Source organism: Melopsittacus undulatus, chromosome 2, assembly GCF_012275295.1.
Source record: "Melopsittacus undulatus isolate bMelUnd1 chromosome 2, bMelUnd1.mat.Z, whole genome shotgun sequence".
NCBI classification, from domain to species: Eukaryota; Metazoa; Chordata; class Aves; order Psittaciformes; family Psittaculidae; genus Melopsittacus; species Melopsittacus undulatus.
In genome coordinates this window covers 104,395,603-104,417,474 of record NC_047528.1, presented here as the reverse complement: position 1 = coordinate 104,417,474, position 21,872 = coordinate 104,395,603, and the positions used below count along the sequence as shown (strand labels likewise).

At 43.0% G+C, this 21,872-nt stretch overlaps 1 protein-coding gene across 1 annotated transcript in view; it reads right to left on the bottom strand.

Moving 5' to 3' along the window:
• Positions 1–21,555, bottom strand: part of PTGFRN (prostaglandin F2 receptor inhibitor) — a 68,094-nt gene extending 46,539 nt beyond the window's left edge. Inside the window, exon 1 of the mRNA XM_005144477.4 lies at positions 21,408–21,555. Coding sequence (XP_005144534.4) covers positions 21,408–21,462 — 55 coding nt within the window. The 5' untranslated portion in view covers positions 21,463–21,555. The remainder of the gene's footprint in view (positions 1–21,407) is intronic.
• Positions 21,556–21,872: the final 317 nt, after the last annotated feature.

The following is a 21,872-nucleotide window of genomic DNA, read 5'->3' as shown; positions in this document are numbered from 1 at the left end:
TATCTAAAGTATCTTCACATTTTCTTTAGTGGGGAGGAAGGACTCAGTTTAAAAGCTGTAACACTAATTCTAACTCAAGAGGAGTGAAAACATTTACCAATTTAAACAAAGTCCTCAAACTGGAATATATGGAATTAAAATAAATGCTATTCTGAAACATCATTAACCTGCATTTATCTGTTATCTTAAATCTTTCCCAAGCAGCTGGAACTGCGCAGAGCTGTCCAAATCCATTCGCTTTATACTGCCATTGCCTCTGGGCAGAGACTAACCATTTCATTGCTCAAAATGCTTTCAAATATAGGAAGTGGTGAATGCAATATGAAGTCTTTTACTTTTTATTGACAATTATACTAAAACAAAAAAGCAAAGAAAACAAAAAGAAGTGAGGGGTTTGTATGATGTTTTTGTAGGGTCATTGTTTTGCTTTGAGTTTTGGGGGGGGGTTTGTTGGCTGTTTTTTTTTGGGGGGGGGGGGTGCAAGGGTTTTTGAAGGGTTGTGGTTTGGGATTTTATTTTTTGGTTTTGGGGAGGGTGTTTGTTTGGTTTCCTGGTGGTGGTGGTTTTGGTTTTCTGTTTTTTTTTTACCTGCTTAAATTTGATAGCACTCATCCACCACAATTTAACTTAACACACACCATCCATACCAGACATAGTCCTGTTTAAAGCCAAGTTAAATCTCAAGGGGATCAGAAGATGAGATTCTTTTTTAAAAAAGCCATGTTTTCATAATCCAGATATTACTAATATCTTAACCTCCACCTCCTCAAAAATTGGTTTTGCGGATCATTTCAAATCTCAGTACACAGACACTAGTTTTTCAGCAAGCATTCCAGTGGATGAACAAAGGCATCATGCAGGGTTCAGCAAAAGCAGCAACAGAGGAAAGCCTGATTACAAACGTCAGCAGCCACAATGCTGAACGACCCAACACACATACTGGGCTCTCACACTTTCAGATTTGGAATCTGAAAGGCAGCTTCAGTTTGTTTGTGGTAGGAGATTTTTGGAAGGAGGTGGCTGGGCAGCAAGGCTGCTGGAACTGGCAGCATATGGCACTGGCCCACCTTAGCTCCATGCTTCACAAGTGATTTGTAGCCATAGGAGCCAGTGGAAGGATGGATCTCACTGTTTATAGAGCAATCCTTTCCATCTGTAATTTAATTATCTAACAATCCCACCTTCACCATATAATATTTCACCAAATAACCTCCAAGCAAGCAGCCACATTAAAAATGCCAACAACAGATGCACAAAGAATGGGTGTTACAGCATGAAAACGAGTTCCTGTGCACACAGAGGTTAAGTGCAGTAGCACACCTATTGCCAGCTTGGACAAATTTACCAACTAGACCAAACTCATGCAGTAGCAGCAAGAGCAATTAGGAACACACCACAGGCATTCCTGTTCTCAGGCTTGGTGCTCACTTTATCACACTGTTTCTTTACATTAAGATGAAAACAGAAAGATATGTACAGTCAGGAAAAAGGCATAAGCAAATGCAAAGCAGACAGTTTAGCTTGAGCCCTATCAGCTGGTACCCCTGTAGCTCAGGAGTCCCCACAAGGTCTTCACTAAGGTCCCTACACCACCATTATATTCATACTACTACTTGCAACCTAGAAAACCAGAAGCCAGAGTTTTCCAACCCCCTTCTCTCAAAGCCCATAGATCCAATTAGCACTCAAAAGCCAATTTCAGGTCATACAGAGCAATACTGTTTAGTATGCTAATCTCTATGCAGCCTGCATGTTAGGAAGACAGATATTTTCCTCCTAGACAAGAAGGAATTGTACACATGCATGCACACACAATATGATCTAGGAGACATCAGAGCTCTTCCTCATTTAATACAAGATTTACATAACTAATTCTGTAACTGAGAACAGGACTGCAAGGTATTTACAAGTATTTGTTGCGGCTGAGCTTTTATTATTTGCTGTGGTGCTGAACAATGAGAAGCTCTCTTGCCCCAGAAAAGGCAGCAAGGTCTCTGGCATGAAAAAAAAGCAGGCACGTGAAATTACTTCTGTTTCAGGAAAGGACATTTTTCATTACATTTTTGTTTCCCTCTTGCAAAGGGGAGGATCAGCAGTTCGGAGGGGCAAAAAGAGGAAAGAGGTCCAGGTAAGAAAAAGATGAGAGACGATGGACATTAAATGCCATCTAGAAGATACACAGGCAATTAAATAAAATTACACCCACATGGGTCTGCAAAACAAATGGCTTTAAAACAGGCATGCCACAGCCCTCTTCATTTTTAAAGAAGACAAATACCAACATCGACAGTTCTGGAACCACAGGAAAAAGCTTCACAAACAACATTCAAATCCATCTGGTTGATTGTGTTAAGACTCCTGAAAAATGAGAATAAGGTATTAGATCAGAAGATTGAACTGAAGAGGGCTTACCTATTTACTTCACTGATGTTTAAAAAGCAAAAAAAACCTTAACCCCCATCACATAAAAATTTAAGATTAGCACAACTGTCTACTTAGCACCTGGCACAGTCCTAAAGGAGAAAAGGCTATAGGGGGCAGCTGGTTCTGAGGCCTCTAGAATCTCATGCATGTCTGGGAGTTTGCATTGGACTAGGCCTGGTTCTACAGGCTAAAGACCCAAGGGCAACTAAAGCACAGAAGATACACTCCCACAGTGACATGTCTGGTTCATTTACATCCAAAGAAATCCTAACTACACACTCAGATTGCTTCCCAGTAAACAGCAATGTGCAGAAAGTGGGACAGTGAGGAGATTCATCTCAGAAATTCAATCTTCACCCAACTAATATGGTAATGAAAATGCAACCTGCATGCTCCTCAAGGATACTTAAAGGGCTGCTCACATTTAACTTTAACTTCAGTGTGGAAATGGGAACTTTTCCCTAAATCACAAACGTAAGCTGAGCCATGAACAAGTGTATGGCCAGTATATGAAATCCACTCACACTTCGCAGTGTTGCTGATCCCTTATCAACAAATTTAACAGCCAAAATGTAAAAAATGCATGCAAGAGTAAAAAATTTGCTGGCAATCCTGGCTGCCAGGAGCTTAAAGGCAAATTAGTTGTGTAATTACCTGTCCATGCCCCTAAATTCTACTTCCAGAAAGCAGTTCTCACACATGAAAATAAGTGGTATTGCATGCGTCTGCTGTTTAATTTACTAGAAGATTAATTTTACTGCACAAAAGGAAGAGTTTTTCTGGAATGGGAGGGCAGGTAAGTACATGTGAGCAACACACAGGAGATTCAGAAACCAGCAGAGCACTGAAATACCTCATGCAAGACATACGCCTGGTACAACTCCACTCCCAATTACTGCAGTCCTGGAAGAGAAATAAAATCCTTTGTACTTACACCTTCAAGAGCAAGCAGAAGAAAGAAACCCTCCCCTCCTGTAACCAAAGTTAGATAGTTCAAGAAATTAAGAGGTTCCATTTTCAAAAAACCCTGTGCATTAACCTTCTGGAGAAGCAAGTCTCTTTGTAACATTTCAGGCTCACAGCCCTCAGGCCTTTCCATCACCTCTGAAAACCTTGCCTGTATTCAATGCAGGCATTTTGTTATCTCCAGTAGCAGAATAGCAAGGTTCATCAATTCAGCACCTGGCTGTAGAAGTCCATTCGTTTTCTCATGTTCCCATCACAAATTTAAAGTCTTTTCTCCCTTTGGATTACATGCCAGCAAGTTTTCATTGTTACCTGTTTTGATTAAGTCACACCACTTGCAGCAGTAACTACTCTTACCCCTACAGCCAATACTGCAGGACCTCCCCTGGTATACAAAGTAACACACAGCACTACAGAATGTGACACATTTAAGCTTTGGAGGAAATGTATGCCATTAGACACAAGAAAACCCACTTGTAGCCATGTAACAAGAGACTGTATCAGATGTATTTCTGCTTGGAGTCAAGTAGAGCTTGGGATTCAGCCATTAGCTGCTAATTTTCAGATAAGCACACCTAAATAGGCATCTTAAAATGTTTCTTGTTATTCCCACTCTTAAGAAAGGTACCTCAGATGTACTGTACTTTGCTGCTGTCACTGGCATTCTGTGCATAGGAAGGTCAACACCACAGGTGATAAAAGAGAAATGGAAAGTTAACATGTGGAGATCAGCCAATATCAATCATCAACACCCTACACAATTCAGAAGATGAAGCTTCAGAGATAGCCAAATACAACATCCATGAGCCAGCTAATTCTTGGAGGAAGTATCCAAGGTTAAACATGAGGACACCAACTTAACTCCAAGGTGCAGATGATCATGAGACAAAACACTAGGATAGTAACAGGGTGTGCTAACTCTTCCCTAGGCATCTGCTCTTGGCCACTGTCAAGAGGCAAAACATGAGGCTGAATGGATCTTTGGTGTCAGCCTTCCCTCTCTTTCTATATCTTTAGGAAATAGGAGCTTGGAAGAAACACCTTTTACTACTGCTGCTGCTCCTCAGTGGCAGCAGGGCTGGTGACCACATGGTGCCCAGCAGTAAGAAGAGAGACAAAAGAAAAAGGAATAAACACAGAACACAGAATTTTCAAGTAACTCTTAAAAATCAGAAGAAAGGAAATCCTTTTGAGCATGAAACAAGATAAAGGTGGATAGAGAACCAACAGGACAGTAAAATACCAGGAGGAGGAGAATACTGTTTTTGAAATATACCCAGAGGGAAAACGCTTAATTGCTTCTTTTCTGCTCATCTCCTTGCAGAGCTGCTCTAGGTTACACTATTTAATAAGATAACCTACGTACAAAATAAGTAGCTGTAATATTTGGGTGAACTTTGAAATATACTGAAATTATTCAGTAACTATCACTTATAAACAACTTACATTTTTACAGACAGCAGATTGCATTCACCCTAGGCATCCTCACATGTGGTATGCCAAGAACAGTTATGTCCTGTACTACACTGTTTAACAGAACAAAGACTTCTACAGCCAAACTTCATCCCAACAGAGAGCATGCCAGCCATTTTCTGGATCCTGAACAGGTACATGCATGCAGCATAAGAAATAATGACAACATTGCAAGATGCAAATACCCATTGCAATGGCAACAGTGCACTGCAGACAAAATCTCCAAAGTCTCTACCAGACACTGCATTAACACAGAAAAACAATTTTCACGTCAACTTAAAATAAATTATGCCTGGCTGCAAAGACAGCAGCTAACAGCATAACAATATAAAGCAGCATAAGAATAGAAATGGAAAGTACACCACCAATTTAGAAAGTCCAGGGTGGTAAAATTCCCCTGCAAACCTGTAGATGGACTTGGCCACAGACACTAGGATTAGCAGTCCACACTTTTAAACTATGAGAGAATATTCTCAGTAGTACATTTTAAGCACCTTTAAGATTTCCAGCTAGCAGGCATCTCCCTGAACTGTCCCCTTCACTTGAGGGCAAACAGCCCTTGGGTTACGAAGGCGACATACTCAGTGCACAGGGAGAGACAATATTCCCCAAAGGTACTTCTGATTCATGGTCCAGTTTTCTGGGCCTACACATTGCTATCAAATGTCCAGAGGAAGCCCCAATTTCTTTACCAGAAAATTTCCTGGAAGCCATTTCCTGTTCATCCAGCCTTAGCACCAGAGATGGTATGAACTGACATATCCTTCAGAACGCAGACACAAAACATGTACCCGTATGTAAGAAAACAGAAAAAAACAATAGAAATGAGAAATACACTTGTACCCTATCAACCTGTACCCAAGAGATGCTCATTTGGCACTTATGCCTTGAACTCGGGCTACAAAAAATACGAACTCGGACATTAACAAGAAAAGCGATAAGCAAGAAAGGCCCTGAAAGCTGTGCAATACCAGGAGATACCCCTTGCTCTGATGTTTCATGAGAATATGAAGATAAAATTGCTTGAAAAAGTCAGTATTATATCTAAGCCCCAGTGGGCAAAAGAAAAAGAGTCATGCCCTTATTAATACTCAGAAAGAGATGTTGTATGCACGTAGTCAGAATTGTCAATGATCGTCCTCCCAGCTCTGCATGTAGCCATGTCCAGTGTCAACAATACACTAGAATTTAAGAACCATAACAAAAAGACTGACAAGTCCTTCATACATAAATATACCAAAAGTCTTCATTCTTCTTTTAATTTCTTCATTGTTTATAAATTCATACTTTGAAGCTTCAAAGTGCTATTTAAACTCCCTATTCACTTTTTATTTTAGTACGTTACTAAATCCCCTGGGCTTACTTCACTTGTTGGTACGGCAGTCAAATCATGTTAACACCACTGTCCTATAACAATAAGTTTTGCAGAGAGTAATCAGTATTATCAGTGTTGTAAGAAAGTGTCATAGCTAAAGCCCAGCAGGTAGCTCAGAACAACACAGCCGCTCACTCACTGCTCCTCCCTTCCATGCCCCTCCCCCAGCTACCTGAGAGATGAGGAGGAGAATGGAAAGAATTTTCCCTCCCTGGACACAGACAGGAGCTGCCTATTGCTGTTGGGATTTGAGTAGCTGCTGTACTTGTCACTGGGGTTGGGGTAGCTGCTGTATTTGGAGCTGTGCTGTCTGTTGCTTTGCCATCAGATCCAGAGACAGCTTTTTGCCTTTGAAGGTGCTGGATAGTGTTGAATAGAGCTCCATAAGCATAGGCCAAGACACAGCACATTGCTATAATTTGTCCCTCTCTAGTATGACCAGAATGACAACACACCTCATTTAAGTGTTTTACTAGATTTTGCACTTGTTCAGTGATAAAGTTCCAAAGCATTGGAAGGGCCCACTGGCCTAGATACTTGCTCATACTGTCCCACACACCCTGTCACTCGTGACTGTCCAGCCTTGGGGAAAATCTCTTGGTCCTCCTATTTCATCGCCTAATCCTAGACAAGACCCAAACCCGACTCTGCTTAACTTTCGAGATCAGATGAAATGATTGTGGGTAAAACATCCTCTGTATGTGTGCCAACATGGTGATCCCCATCACAATGAGCAGGCAGGTCTCAAGGTACCTAAAGGCCATTCAAAACCTTCAGAGCTCTCAAATGATGCTGTAAATAGCCTGGTGAGGGAGGTGGGAATGTCTCCTCCATAGGTTGACCACCCAAGGATGGAAAAATAGATGTGTAATTGCTAAACACTTCCATTATGTATCTCCCAAAGTACAGAGATGATGACCACACTGGGAATGCAAGCCAGATCAGCTACATACCGTAAAGTACAGTGAAACAAGAACCTTAGCCCAAGCCCCTCAGATGATAAACATTAAAACAGCAAATACAGGCTGCAAGTGAGGCACAATAGGCTGAAACTCTGCGATCAAGAGCAACAACTTTGAGAAGCAATAAATCAGCATTGTGATGAGTGACTACTAATCTGAAACAGTAAAAAGAACCATAGAATAATTAGGGTTGGAAAGGAACTTAAGATCATCTAGTTCAAACCCCCCTGCCATGGGCAGAGACACCTCACACTAAACCACCTCACCCAAGGCTTCATTCAACATGGTCTTGAACACTGCCAGGGATGGAGCATTCACAACTACCCTGGGCAACCCATTCCAGTACCTCACCACCCTAACAGTAAAGAATTTCTTCTTTATATCCAGTCTAAATCTCTGCTGTTTGAGTTTGAACCCATTACCCCTTGTCCTATCATTACAGTCCCTAATGAATAGTCCCTCACCAGCATCCTTATAGGCCCCCTTCAGATATTGGAAGGCTATGAGGTCTCCACGCAGCCTTCTCTTCTCCAGGCTGAACAGCCCCAACTTTCTCAGCCTGTCTTCATATGGGAGGTGCTCCAGTCCCCTGATCATCCTCGTGGCCCTCCTCTGGACTTGTTCTAACAGTTCCATGTCCTTTTTATGTTGAGGACACCAGAACCGCACACAATACTCCAAGTGGGGTCTCACGAGAGCAGAGTAGAGGGGCAGGATCACCTCCTTTGACCTGCTGGTCACCCTTCTTTTGATGCAGCCCAGAATACGGTTGGCTTCCTGGGCTGTGAGTGCACACTGAAGCTGGCTCATGTTCATTTTCTCATTGACCAATACCCCCAAATCCTTCTCTGCAGGGCTGCACTGAATTTCCTTTTTGCCCAACCTGTAGCTGTGCCTGGGATTGCTCCAACCCAGGTGTAGGACCTTGCACTTGTCATGGTTAAACTTCATGAGGTTGGCATCAGCCCACCTCACAAGTGTGGCAAGGTCCCTCTGAATGGCATTCCTTCCCTCCAGCATATCAACCAAACCACACAGCTTTGCTGTCATCGGCAAACTTGCTGAGGGGGCACTCAATTCCATTGTCCATATCAGCAACAAAGATATTAAACAAGACTGGTCCCAACACCGATCCCTGAGGGACACCACTCATTACTGGTCTCCAGCTGGACATTGAAGCATTGACCACAACTCTTCTAGTGCGACCATCCAGCCAGTTCTTTATCCACCGAGTGCTCCACCTATCAAATTGATGACACTCCAATTTAGAGACAAGGATGTCGTGTGGGACAGTGTCAAACACTTTGCACAAGTCCAGGTAGATGACATCAGCTGCTCCACCCCTGTCCATCAGTTCCATAGCCTCATCATAGAAGGCCACCAAATTGGTCAGGCAGGATTTCCCCCTAGTGAAGCCATGCTGGCTGTCACCAAGCACCTTGTTGTTTTTCATGTGCCCTAGCATGCCTTCCAGGAGAATCTGCTCCCAGATTTTGCCAGGCACAGAGGTGAGACTGACTGGTCTGTAATTCCCCACGTCATCCATTTTCCCCTTCTTGAAAATGGGGGTTATATTTCCCTTTTTCCAGTCATCAGGAACTTCACCTCTCTGCCATGATTTTTCAAATATGATGGCCAGTGGCTTTGCAACTTCATTCGCCAGCTCCTTCAGGACCCACAGATGGATTTCATCAGGGCCCATGGACTTGTGTACATTCAGGTTCTTAAGATGGTCTCAAACCAGATCCTCTCGTACAGTGGGCCCAAGGTCTAGGTTTTCACAGTCTGTGTGTCCACCTTCCAAGACTCGGGTGGTGCGGTCAGAGCCTTTGTCAGTGAAGACTGAGTCAAAGAAGCCATTCAGAACCTCAGCCTTCTCCAAGTCCTGTGTAGCTAGTTCTCCCGAAAGCTTCTGGAGGGGGCCTACATTGTCCTTAGTCTGTTTTTTTTTTCGTGTTATCTTTAACATTCCTTGACAAGTTTAGCTCCAATTGGGCCTTAGCTTTCCTAACTTGGTCCTTAACTTCCCGGACAACATCCCCGTATTCATCCCAGGAGGCCTGTCCTTGCTTCCACTTTTTATAAGCCTCTTTTTTCCTGTGAATTTTTTCACAAATACAATTAGACACATTCTGGTCAGACCTGCCATTATCTCAACCCTTCATACCCCACATTGAGTACCACAAGGAACTGTTGTGGTTTAAGCCCAGCTGGTAACTTAGAACCGTGCAGCCCACTCGCTCACTCCTTCTTCCTTCCTCTACCCCTGGAGAGATGGAGAGGAGAATTGAGAGAGCATAACTCCCACTAGTTGAGATAAGAACAGTCCAGTAACTAAGGTATAACACAAAACCACTACTGCTACTACCAATAAAAATGATAAGGGAAATAACAAGGGAAGAGAATACAACTGCTCACCACCTGCTGACCAATACCCAGCCCAACCTGAGCAGAGATCTAGCCCTTCCGGGTAACTCCCCCCCGTTTAAATACTGGGCATGATGTGTTGTGGTATGGAATACTTCTTTGGGTAGTTTGAGTCACGTCTCCTGTCTCTGCTTCCTCGTGGCTTCCTCTCCTCCCTGGCAGAGCATGAGACTCAGAAAGCCCTTGGTCAGAGTAAACATTACTTGTTAACAACTAAAAACATCAGTGTTACCAGCACTGTTCCCAGGCTGAAAGTCTGGGAACACACAGCACTGCACCAGCTACTAAGAAGGAGAAAAATGACTGCTACAGCTGAACCCAGGACAGAAAGTAGCAAAGTACCTAGAAGGCACTCCTGGTGCTAGGAAAGACCTACAGAGAAGGTTTAGAAGCATTTACAGAGCTTTAGTTAACCACAAACCTTTCCTGTCACTTCACCCCCTGCTTCCCCACTTAATTTTTCAGAAATAAGAACAGGTTTTTAGAGATAAATGTTGTGAGGAGCATTTTCCAGGAGCTTAAATCAGTTACAATCCAATTATCAAATTAAGACATTTCAAAGAATTCAAGCAGAAGAGCACCTACCATAACGCAATGCAACAGCAGCCCACAAGTGCCTCCACTGTTTACAATTTTACAGCCTGAACATACCAAGACTCCAAATGCAGGGTACAAAGCACACAGCTAGATCAGATTTTACCTTTCCCCAGAAAAACAGAGATTATTTCAAGACCTTTGCCCTCTTCACAAGGAATAAGCAAGCATTGGACAGGGGATTGCTATGAAGTCTTAAAGCACAGCCTGTCCCTAAATTCAAAAGAAGCACTCTTAGCATTTATTGTGAAAGGAGATCCTCTGCCAGAGAGAACTGATTTAAAAAAAAAAAAAAAAAAAAAACCAAAAAAACAACCAGTTTAACACTTGAGCAATTATCTTCCCTGGGCACTAAGTTTTAAGGTGTTTGTAATTTTGCCTGCCCCATTCACACTACTGCACTTCCACCTACTAGCAGTTCAATATCAGAAAGTCACTACCTGTCCATCACCTACAGTTGCTCACTACAATCGGTAAGATCTCCCAGAATTCTGAGATTGTATGGAAAAACATCTCTCTACTGATGAAAAGAACCATCTTCATTAATCCTTCTGGCAGGTGTATTCTTCCCTTCTAATCATTATGGGAGTTTACAATTCTAATACAGCTGTACTCACACCACAGTATTCAGATTACAAAATCTGTAGAAAAAGAAAGCTCTTGGGCATGGTGCTGTAATCAAAAGCACTTCTTATTCTTGGCTGATAAAAACTTGAAGACAGGGTATGTTACACAGCTGACTGCTAGGGAAAAGTTACAGGCATGATCAGTCAACCACTTATCTGAAATGATCATCTGTTAGCAGAACTCATCTGAGACCATAATCAGAAAGAACCCTATTTTCCACAGGAAGGATACATATTTATATACACTGTTTAGCCCAGACTTTGAGTGGAACCAACCCAAACAGATATACTGCAAGCCAAGCTATAAATTATCTGCAGAGAGCCTGAAACAACAGAAGTAAAAGCTGTGTCCTTGAATGTCAACATATCTAACATCACTATTGTGGACTGTTTCAGAATTTATATATGTTTGTGGAAATGCACAACAGTTGAATGTTGAATTGCAGACCTCAAAGTCAGCCTAACACCATGAGACAGCACTGGATTTAGAAGAAACATGCTGCAGGAAAATTTCAAAATGAAGTTACTTAACTTCTGTCTGTAAAAGGGAATTAAAAAGGAGGGTATTCCTCAGCTTCATTTCACAAGCTCCTGCTAGGCCTGGATGTCACCCTGTTAAATGTTTATCCCTATTTCCTTCTTAAATGCCAGAAATGTCAAAGAGCAGAGAAAGAAAACACTAACTCATTCCAATTAGTTTCTATCTCATCATTTAAAAAAAAAAAGATAAAACCTTGCATAACAATCTGAGTCATATGATGGTGAGAGGGGATCCAGAAATGGACAGTGAAATTTCTATACGACTGTCACCATAAATTCAAAGAATGTTCTGTAACCTTTCATTTTTTTATTCGGTTGGTTTTAAATTCCAATTTTACTATTACTTGGGACTTGCAATAGGAGCTTCCATGAAATGCATAATTCAGAGTGCATGTGGCAGAAATCATTATAAGAATTACAACTTCAAGTCACAGAATAACTGTATAATCTAATAGCTGTATTTATGTAACCACAGTGATCTAAACCAATATTCTTAAGAGACCTTTCATTAGACCAGCTGATAGTCAGAAGAGATGGCATAAGGGTCCTTCTTCCAAGACAGATGCAGTGAGGAACCTCTGTAAAGTTTCACATGCACAGTTATACCTTTGCTACCATTCTGCACCAATGAACTCACATTCAGCTGAGCTCAAGTCCCACGGCCTCTCACAATTCTGCCCTATCTTCTATCTATAGTGACTTCCCTGCAGAACAAAACACCTGAGATGATCTGACAAACTTTGCTAGCATTCATCCTTCTGATACTATAGAGAAGGCTGTTTAGGTAAAAATGGATTCAAATGGATGAAAAGACATGCAAAAGATGCCTACGTACACAGAAACAGATGTTCTGAAAGAGGGCAAGAAAGGTTCCATTCTCCTAGAAACGCCAACAATATATATCACCAGATAGGCAGAACTCTGTCTAAATGAGTGCTTTTTGAATTTCCCAGCAGGTATGCACTGCCCTTTCAGAAAGCCACCTCAGTACAGGCAGATTAGCTAGGAGACAGTCTCAGGCTCCTGCAGCAGAGACTACTGAAGTAAAGCCACAGGTCCCTGCAAGCTCCCAGAAACTGCCCAAGCTACACTCAGTGTATGAACCTCCCATCCCCAAAGAATGACACAGCAAAACAAGGTAGCCACACTTGCTCCATTTCACACATCTTTAGAAATAAGTGCTCAAACCCAGCATGACTTAGCCATACACATTACTATCTCTGAGAAGGTACTAGAGAGCTGTTTTAAATAAGATAAATGTAACAATCAGGAGGAGATTTTAGACCAAATTACAAGAAAGTGGGTACATGTAATTGCCTGTGAGGAATTTGAGTCTTACTAAACAGAGAGGAACAATCATGAGGAGATTTCCTATCATAATCTGGTGGCATAAAACCTCCTTGTAGTCCTAGGTTTAAAGGTAAAGCCTTAATTCCAAGTCTAAAATCTCCTTGGCTATACATACTTAAAGCAACCATCAATTCACGAGCCTTTCAGAGTTATAATGCGTGTAAAACCAGCAACTGATGGGGAGCTTGTGATGTTAAATAGTACAGAGAAGTACTCAAATAACTTTGAAGGCCAAAGTTCTTGACTGTTTTACTTGTGTGGGTGAGCAAACAGGGCTATCCCTTCAAGAGCCTCCACATGCATGTGTCAGGCACAACCAACACACATCTGGCTGTTTTGTATGGGAAACTGGGTACCAAAGTCACTCAGCCTTGATCAGACAGCAACCTTGTTAACTAGGATGCCAGCCTGTACCTGCTGCTGCTTTGCTCACTTCAGCCCTTGCTTTAAATTGTTGCAGGAATCCTCAATTAGATATTCTACTTATCTGCCAGTGGTAAGCAGAAAACTCTGCATAGAAAATTAGGGTATTTCAAGATTTATTTGCAGAGCTTTGAGTAGCTTGTGTTTTTTACCAAGGATGACTTGTGGTGGTAACTGCCCCAACACCATCTTCATCCAGATGCTCATTTTTCCATTTTAAACAAGTTATTCACCCACTTCCCTTTCTCTCTGAGAAGTGTGTCTTGCACCAGTGCTCTCTCTTCACCCTCTTTCCCCCACCTTTAGCAACAGCCACACATCTGTGCTCATTGACCCCAGGCTATATATGTTATTTTCTCAATTTATTTATTTATTCAATAAACAAACCCACAAACCTATGTGTCAGTAGCTTTACAGCTATTGACAGCTGCCTATCAATAGAGTTGCCAGCAACCAGGGCTCAGTCAATAGCTTTAGTGTCCATTCAACCCTTTGTAATAGACATGAAAGACACAGGCTTACCTTGCTACCTTCCACCCCTAGACAAGCACAGAGTGATTCTGTCATGCTCTTTTATTTTCTTGCTAATGAAGCCTGCTTCAAGCACTTTGGTTTTCTAAGCCAAAAGGTACAGCATGCCCTGTCTAGAACCAAACCCAGAGATCAAAGGGAACAAGGTTGATGCAATAGACTTATTACTCTGCATTAATTTAAATCTCCATATGAACTGAATATGAACAAGCCCACTCTACATACAACATAAAAACTCTTTGCATAGACATAAATTCTACTCACTGACACCACCTCCCACTACATAGTATGTCATTGGGCTTCTTAAGGACAACGCTTCTTTTGGGAGGTGGTGGAGGTCATAACATCTGGGTAAATATTACAGGTGGTGCTCTGAAAGTACAAAATAGTCTGTGTCAGTATCAAAAAGCAAAGGAAGATGCATCACCTCTCCCACCCTCTAGCACTCAGAAGAGGATTAGAGCACAGATGGAAAGGCTAACACTTTGCCCCTTATTCTAACAGTATCCATTAACAAATAATTTCCTGTCTTCACCTTAGTGTTACTTCCTGTATTCAAGCACAAATAGATACACCTACTGATTTGACATACATGCTTCTAGGGAAAAGGGCATTAAAACTTGAATGATTATCCACAAATGAGGTGAATTCCAATTTTTTTCCCCTCAAAATTATTATGTTTGGTAGCCTGAAAATTTAGGAAGTGTCCTCTATTAGCTCAGCATCTGTCTCATATTTAGAAGCTATTCTTTGCAAATGCAGTGGTCACACTGCTTTTAAAGCAGCTTCTGCCAATTCCCTTTTGCCCAGCAGATTTAATAGCAAATTCCACTGCCACAGGATTCACTCTAATAATGAAGGGTAGTGTGTCAATAGATGAAACCGAACACATCAATAAGAAGCTGGCATTGGTCCCCGTGGATGCCTCTTGCAACAACCATTTTAATGCCTGTAGGAGAACAATGCAGTTAACAGCCTGCTCAAAGATTTCCCACAGCAACATTGCATCGAAGACCGGCTGAAACATGATGCTAAACCTCTGCAGTTGGAGCTAACAGCGGAACACGCATGGAAACAAAGTCCTTTACATTGGTAATTATTCTTTTTAAGAGTGGCAAACCTAAGCAGAGCTAGCTTTTGTCAGAACTGGACCCTGGCTAACCAACATGACCCCTAGTAATGGTTCCACCAAACTCTTTAGAATGGCTACTTATACGGCAAGAAAAGAGTGACTCTGAAAGCATGAAAGCATGCAAATTGCAGTCATTAAGCCAGCACTAAGCAGCATATAGCTAAACATCTTTAAGAAAGCCGGCAGAAAGGCAAGTCCAGACTAATCAAGCCTGTTAAACAGAAAGTGGCATAAGTTCATTTTTGAGAGAGAGTGAGCAACAACTATAGCAGCAGGAGTTGTTTTACAGCCAGCATGAAGTAAAGGACAATGGGGGGCACCTGGGAAAAAGCTTCAGAGAAGAGCTGAAGCCAGAGAACAAGTTAAAAACCACACATAAAGCTTACATTGATTTTTTTTTAAATCCACATATAAGAAAGGTGATATATACACTTTGTGTGCTACAAGCAGCAGCCTCCCACAGCAGATATGATCAGTGACCTACACAGACGAGCATGCTACTCCACTATTGGCCAATTTGGCAGAAGGATGAGAGAGGATAAAAAAAATAAATATATATATATATATAAACGTGGGGGGGGGGGGGGGGGAGGAGCACGATTTCACATTTACAGAAATCTGAAACGGGACTAAAAAGGAGGCTTCCACTTCTCCGCCCCCAGTTCCAGCTGTAATCCTTTGACACCTTAAAAACAATGACAGAGTGCTTCCTCTAGGCACCCAAGACTAATTCCCTACCCAGCACTTAAAAACCAGTGCTTTTCCAAGTTTTACAATGTGGCCAAATTTGGACATTTTCCATAAGAACAGCAAAAGCCACATTTTTGATGCGCAGTTAACTCCAGCCAAATTTCCAGCTCTTGCTCTAAAGCATGGAGGTGCTAGACCTTCACAGTTTGGCAGCTGAGACAATTATTTGTTCAAGAGTGAAGATGGAAAATTGGCCGGAACACATGATAATTAAAAGAAGAAACAAAAATCTTCCTGCTTCTCCCCAAGTGTAACAGTTGGAAATACTGGAGCTTTTCAGGGTGGAGGGTATTTCCTAGAAAAAAAAAGAAAAGTCAATCTGTGGTAGACACACAGGCCAGAAAATTTCTTGCTGTATAACAAACAATTCAAGAGACGTCCCTCGTAACAGAGTATCAAGCAGACAGACTCCAGGCATTGCGGGCAGCCCTGCCTGCCAGCAGCTGCGACAGCTTGCCTGGCAGCTCCAGTCTTTAATTAGCTCTCATTCCTGAAGTTCATAAGTCAATTAATGCCAAAAACCATACTTAGATCCTTTTTTAAAGGAAATCCTATCTAGGACTCAGGTCTTACCTATTCTTCCTGTAGCTCACCTAACAGTTCAGATCCTGTAGAGCATCCCTACAAATTCCAGCTGCCCACAGAGATTAACACTAGTCAAATTCTTTGGTTTGCTTCAACTATTCTCCATATTTCTGCAGCAGTATTTTGCCATTGCTACATACAAAATATACTATTCTTCAGGCTTTTTCTTCAGACCCTTTCACATAAGACTTGCCTGCAACTTGCCTCATACAGTGTAATGAAAAGGAGCACCAACTGCAACACTATCACAAGTTTCAAGCAGCCCCGATTGTCAATCATACCTGCTCAAATCTACTGGCATTACCATATTTCTTTACAACTTCACAAGACTCAGCAAAGGTATTTAGCAATGCTGGTTCTACCTTCTATCTAGCTCACTTTTAACTGAACATTCTGACTAAGTTTAAGGTGATAATGATTTCCATTGGAAACCCAGCTTTGAAATGCCTTTCAACTCCAGAGGGAAGAAAAAGGACCATTCATTTTTGTCTCAGTTAGAAGAATTTAGTTATGCTTTAGAATTATGAAAAATTTAATGTAAATGAATAAGCCAGTTTCTGATAAGAAACTCAAAATATGAAGAAACTTCTTAAAGTTCCATACATTCCATCTTGCTTCTTATTCCAGAAATACCAATGATCTGGAAAGACATTATTCAAGTCTTAGGGCATTCAAGAAGCTATTTTTCATATCATCCTATCCCAAAAGCAGTTTGGTCTGAAACTTACTGCTTACTAGTGCAGTACTTCTAAGAAAGCCGGCTGTTGAGCAGGGGCCTGGGAATTAACTTGAACATCTCCAATTAATGTCAAAAGCAAAGTTTTAATTTTTTTTTCCTTTGCATTCCTTTCCTTTGATACAGACACTTACTTTACACACCACCTAATATCTTTCTTTTGAAACTACTAGAAACTTTGATAGACACTGGCATAACCCCTGCTTTGACCCAGCTCATATCAGTGATGTCTTCCTGAAGTTCTTCCCAACTTAACTTTCAAGTGACTGATTTATATACATAACCAAAAAGAATTTCCATTTGCAGATAATGTGTCCATTTTCCTTACTTTTAAAACACAGATCTACAAACACACACAAACATATGTATCAGTGAAAGACATCTAAAACCAGACAATTTAAATGTTCACATTCTAAAATTTTCCTATTGAGATATGTAACCTTTTCCCTACTAAATATACAGGTCTGTTTCACAGGGAAGTGTTTGACAAGGATTATGGAGACTGGAAAAAACAACCCAACAACAAATAAAACAATCACACAAAAGCAAATCAACTCATGAACTTATTAGATATGAAAGCTGAAATCTGAGATGTTTGCTTATATAGCTAGGTGGATGGACATACATTATTTCTTAAGTACATTCCCCTCTAATCAAGCATACGGCTGCATTTTTAAATGACCCTTACCACTTACTTCAGATCTTGTTCAGGCAGGTTTGTACCACAGTTCAGGGATTACAGCCAAATACAACAGAGGGTATCTAAAGAGAGCAAGCTGTTGCTATGCTGAAATGTAAGAACTGAGAAACCTGGAGAAAAGGTAGAAAGATTTCAGGAAAAGCACTCAAACTCCCTAAAAAGAAGCCCTGAAAAAGAATCTACAAACATGCAAGAGAGCCCGAAAAGGTGACTAAGCTATCATTTGCCAACCCAAAAGAACACAGGATGCAAGGAGAAACAGTTGTGACATTGCTCTCCCTTTGGTTCCCACATCTTCCCACAGACAACATGCTATGAAATACACCAGTATAGCAAAACAATATGGAAAGCGCTTCCTCCTCAGCAACACCACCTGCCCTTCAGTGCCTCACCAACCCAGTTCCAAGGATCACTACATGCTTATAGTGCCTTAGCAGTCCACAGCTGTTAAGGACAGGACAGGCTTGCTGGTATTTCCCCTTTGGGAGCCTTTTTAACCACTTTTAAACTACAACAGAGATAGGCAGGCCTAGCTGACAGCTTTTCCTCTGAGTACCAATGAGGATCTGAGCCTGCCTTTTTCCATCATCAGTCCTGGGTCCACAGGCAAGGGAGCAAGCACCAGCAAGGGAACAGGAAGAAGATTCCACTAACACACCTTGGGCTACCAGCCCCTTGCTGTAAACCTTGAGGATCTCCCATTTTCTAATGCTTTCACTTCAGCTGCAAATGCAGGGAAAGACTAAAGCACACTTTTCCTCGAAGTTCCTGATCACAATAACTTATACTAATTACCAAAAGCTTTCTATTTTAGAGCTTGAATTAAACCTTGATTCAAAGGCCTAAATGCTGCAGCTTCTGGGGACAAGAAAAAAAAAGAGAAAACACAAAAACAACGAAGAATTTCACATATGAGTCGTAGGAAACAACTCTACTCATGTAAACACAAGACTCCTGGGGATCTGGCATGCTGGAACTGACTTTCATCACAGTGGACAGCAAATGTCACACAGGTCTAAACAGTAGTAAGAAAAAGGCCATCTCTGGGAAACTCATATTCAATGGTTTTCCACCAGGATCTACTGGGTGCCTGCTCATCTCAAGCCCTGCAGAACTTAAACGAAAAAAGCTTTTTTTCAGTTACATTGAAATTCTTACTTCAAATCTCAAACAAGAACCGGGGGGGGGAGGAGGGGGGGGAGGGAAGGGAGGGGATAATCCAGGAATTGTAGGGCTTACTCTTTACTTTAGAGTCTGAGACCTGGTAATCACCAGATACCTGCTTTGGTTTTTGGATGTTTTGTCCTAGAAGAGTTGTTTTGGTTTCCAGAGCATTTCACAGGATAACGCACATTGACTGCAGAATGAAATCACATAAGAAACAGGCAATGGCAGTACAAAATGATCTCATGCTGTCCTTTCTTCTCAGGATCTAACCAAACCAGAGAAGGGAAAAAAAGAGAGAGTCTAGATCAAGACTTAATTTCAGGATACACAATCTCTAAGGATTATAACTGTACAGGATCCAGGAAAAAGGATGAGAAAATATCTGTCACAGTCAAATACTTCAGCCATTTGCATCCTTCTGCTGGGTTATTTCATAAAGATCTGAACAAAACAATCAAGTCTAAGTATACACAAGGGACTAAGTCTTCCATGCTTCAACTCCTTCCCTCCACCACACTTTATACAAGAATTCAACACTTGCAGCACATTAGTTAACAAAAAGCTCCTAGAAAACACATGTTCACAGAAGCATACTTTTCCCATCCAGAGTGAGAGGAACACTATTTTCCCAACCTCTTAACGCTTTGAATACCTCACAGAAGCTACCAAGTAATGGTATCATAAAGACAGCCACACCACAGCACACACCAGGAGTAAGACTGAAAAGTTTATGTTGTTTTTCTTTTCTCCTGCACACAAAAGCACTTTCAATTTTAACAGCACAGGTTTCATATATCCCCAAAAGGCAACTCAGAACATCCTGACTTACCATATCATGAACAGTGTTCAGATATCTGTGCATGCAGTTTAAGTTCTTCTAATTATTTTACCTGGAATTAATAAAGTAACAGCTTTCCTGCTGTACATCATCCTTTAATGGTTTTTACTTTTTGCTGCATGGCCCTGAGTACCTGAGAGTCCTGATTTTCTGCATGTCCTACTAAACTATTCTCTTGAAAAAAAAATATTCCTTTTCTGTTTCTAAACAGAAACACTAAAGGTGCTCTCTAGTTCTTCACTGTTTCCCCAGCTGGCAAAATGCCTGTATTGTACAGATAAATGAGATGACTGATAGCTGCAAGTAAAAGAAAGCACACTGGACACCTTCCTGTGGTAGGATCTTGACTTGTAGACACCCACCTGCCCCAATTGCCTCACTGCCTGCAAGCAGCCTTAGCAAAGAGACTAGAACGAGCGAGCTTTAGGAAACTGACTTTTCAACTGTATCTGCTTTGCAGACCTGGCTATGAAAGACAGCCAAATCGTGAGGAAAGTGCTCTGGCAGACTTTAAAACAAGAGTTAGTTATATAATTATACAAGCAGAAACTAAGTAAATACAGTTTTGTTTGAAAAGGATTGCATCATGGGGCTGGGGTACTGTTACCCATTCCCCTCTAAATCTGGAAAACACTCCCACTTACTACCTGCAAGTGCTCTGAATCAAGAATTGTGTGTAGCAATTTGTGGGGCATGCTTGCTCATCAGGACCTGAAGTACTCCTGACCACATAGAAACACTTAAGTACTACACACAAATATCTTACCTGAACAACGTTCTGGTTCTCTAGTTAAACATACTGCTACTTCAGTAACACTGTTAACAACAATGCTATAAGTCCAGGGTTGGAAAAAGGGGGGAGTATGTGTGTGAGGAGAGAGGAGAGCGAAAAAACAAAACCCACCATTCACCCTTTTGTGTAGTTCTTGCTATAGTGTCTTTATTTCTGCACACCACCTGCCTGGCATTGACACCAGTAAGGAATAACGCCACATGTTAAACTAACGACAGCTACACAATTACGTGAACATGCCATAAAACATCACCTACACAATTACTCATTATCTCTTTGCAGAGCTTCACAGCAGAGGCAGCAAACCCCAAGAGCCAGGAGGGGAGGATGCACAAGTATCTCTTCCCCCCCTCAATACCGGGTGCCCCAAGAACCCTAGTTCCCGTTGACAGCTGCGGGGGCCCATCCTGCAGCTTCCCTCGAGACCGGGAGAAAGACAGGAAAAGGATCTCCCCCTCGGCCCTAAAACGAGTCACTTCACGCCCTGCGAGGTGTAATTTCACCACCCTTACCTTGCAGCGACCACAGCCCATGCACCGGGTCGCGTAAGAGCAGCTACGGCCCCACCGTCACGTCACGCCAGCCGCCTGTGGAAATCCCTCTCACCGGGGAACCGCGGCAAGCAGCACGCCCCGCGCCCCATCCCCCTTAAAGTTCCGGGAAGATAGGCGGCAACAGTCCGCGCCCCGGCCTTGGAGGGAGCACTGGGAGCTGAGGGAATGCGGAGCCTTTAGGGCTGCGCCGGCCGTTAATGACACCGGGCGCGTCAAGAGAGGGCGAAGGCGGCGGCCCGACCAGCGGGGCTGGGCACGGCTGAGCCCGGCCTCGCCGCCCCTCGGAGGGCTGCGCCTGGCTGCGCTCCGTCGCGCCTCAGGCTGGCACAACACGGCGGGCAGTCGTCTCCCCCGCGCCAAGCGGCCCGTGCTGGCGGGCCCGGGTCTCCTCCACTACCTGGGGGTAAGGTGTCCGAGCACAACCCGCCCCGCCGCCCCGGTCGCGCAGCCCGCGGACTCACCGAGCAGGAGAACGAAGAGAGGCAGGCAGGAAGCCTTGAGCCCGCGATGCCCCATGCTGGCAGGGTTACGCGGGTGCCTCTCCTTGCGCGAGCAGGACCGCCAGCAGCGTGCTCCTCGGCCAACAGCTCACGTCCTGCCGCCCTGCAAGCACACAGAGCCGCCCGCCCGCCCCGACCGGCCGCGCCGCGCGGCGCAGCCAACCACAGAGACAAACTTTCTCCAGCGCCCGCCCCCTTCTGCAGGTAGCGGGGGAGGCGCGGGGGTCCGGCCCGGCTCAGCCCACACACCCTGAGAGGGGAGCGGTGCAGGCTTTGCTGTGCGGGGAACCCCTCACCTAGCGGGTCCGCATGTCGCGGCCTCCTGGGGCCACCACGCACACGTAGCCCGGGACAGCCCCCGGGCCCTGGCGCGGGGGAGGGGAGAGGTCTCGGAGCTGGGCTCCCCGCTGCTGGCGCCCGGGAACA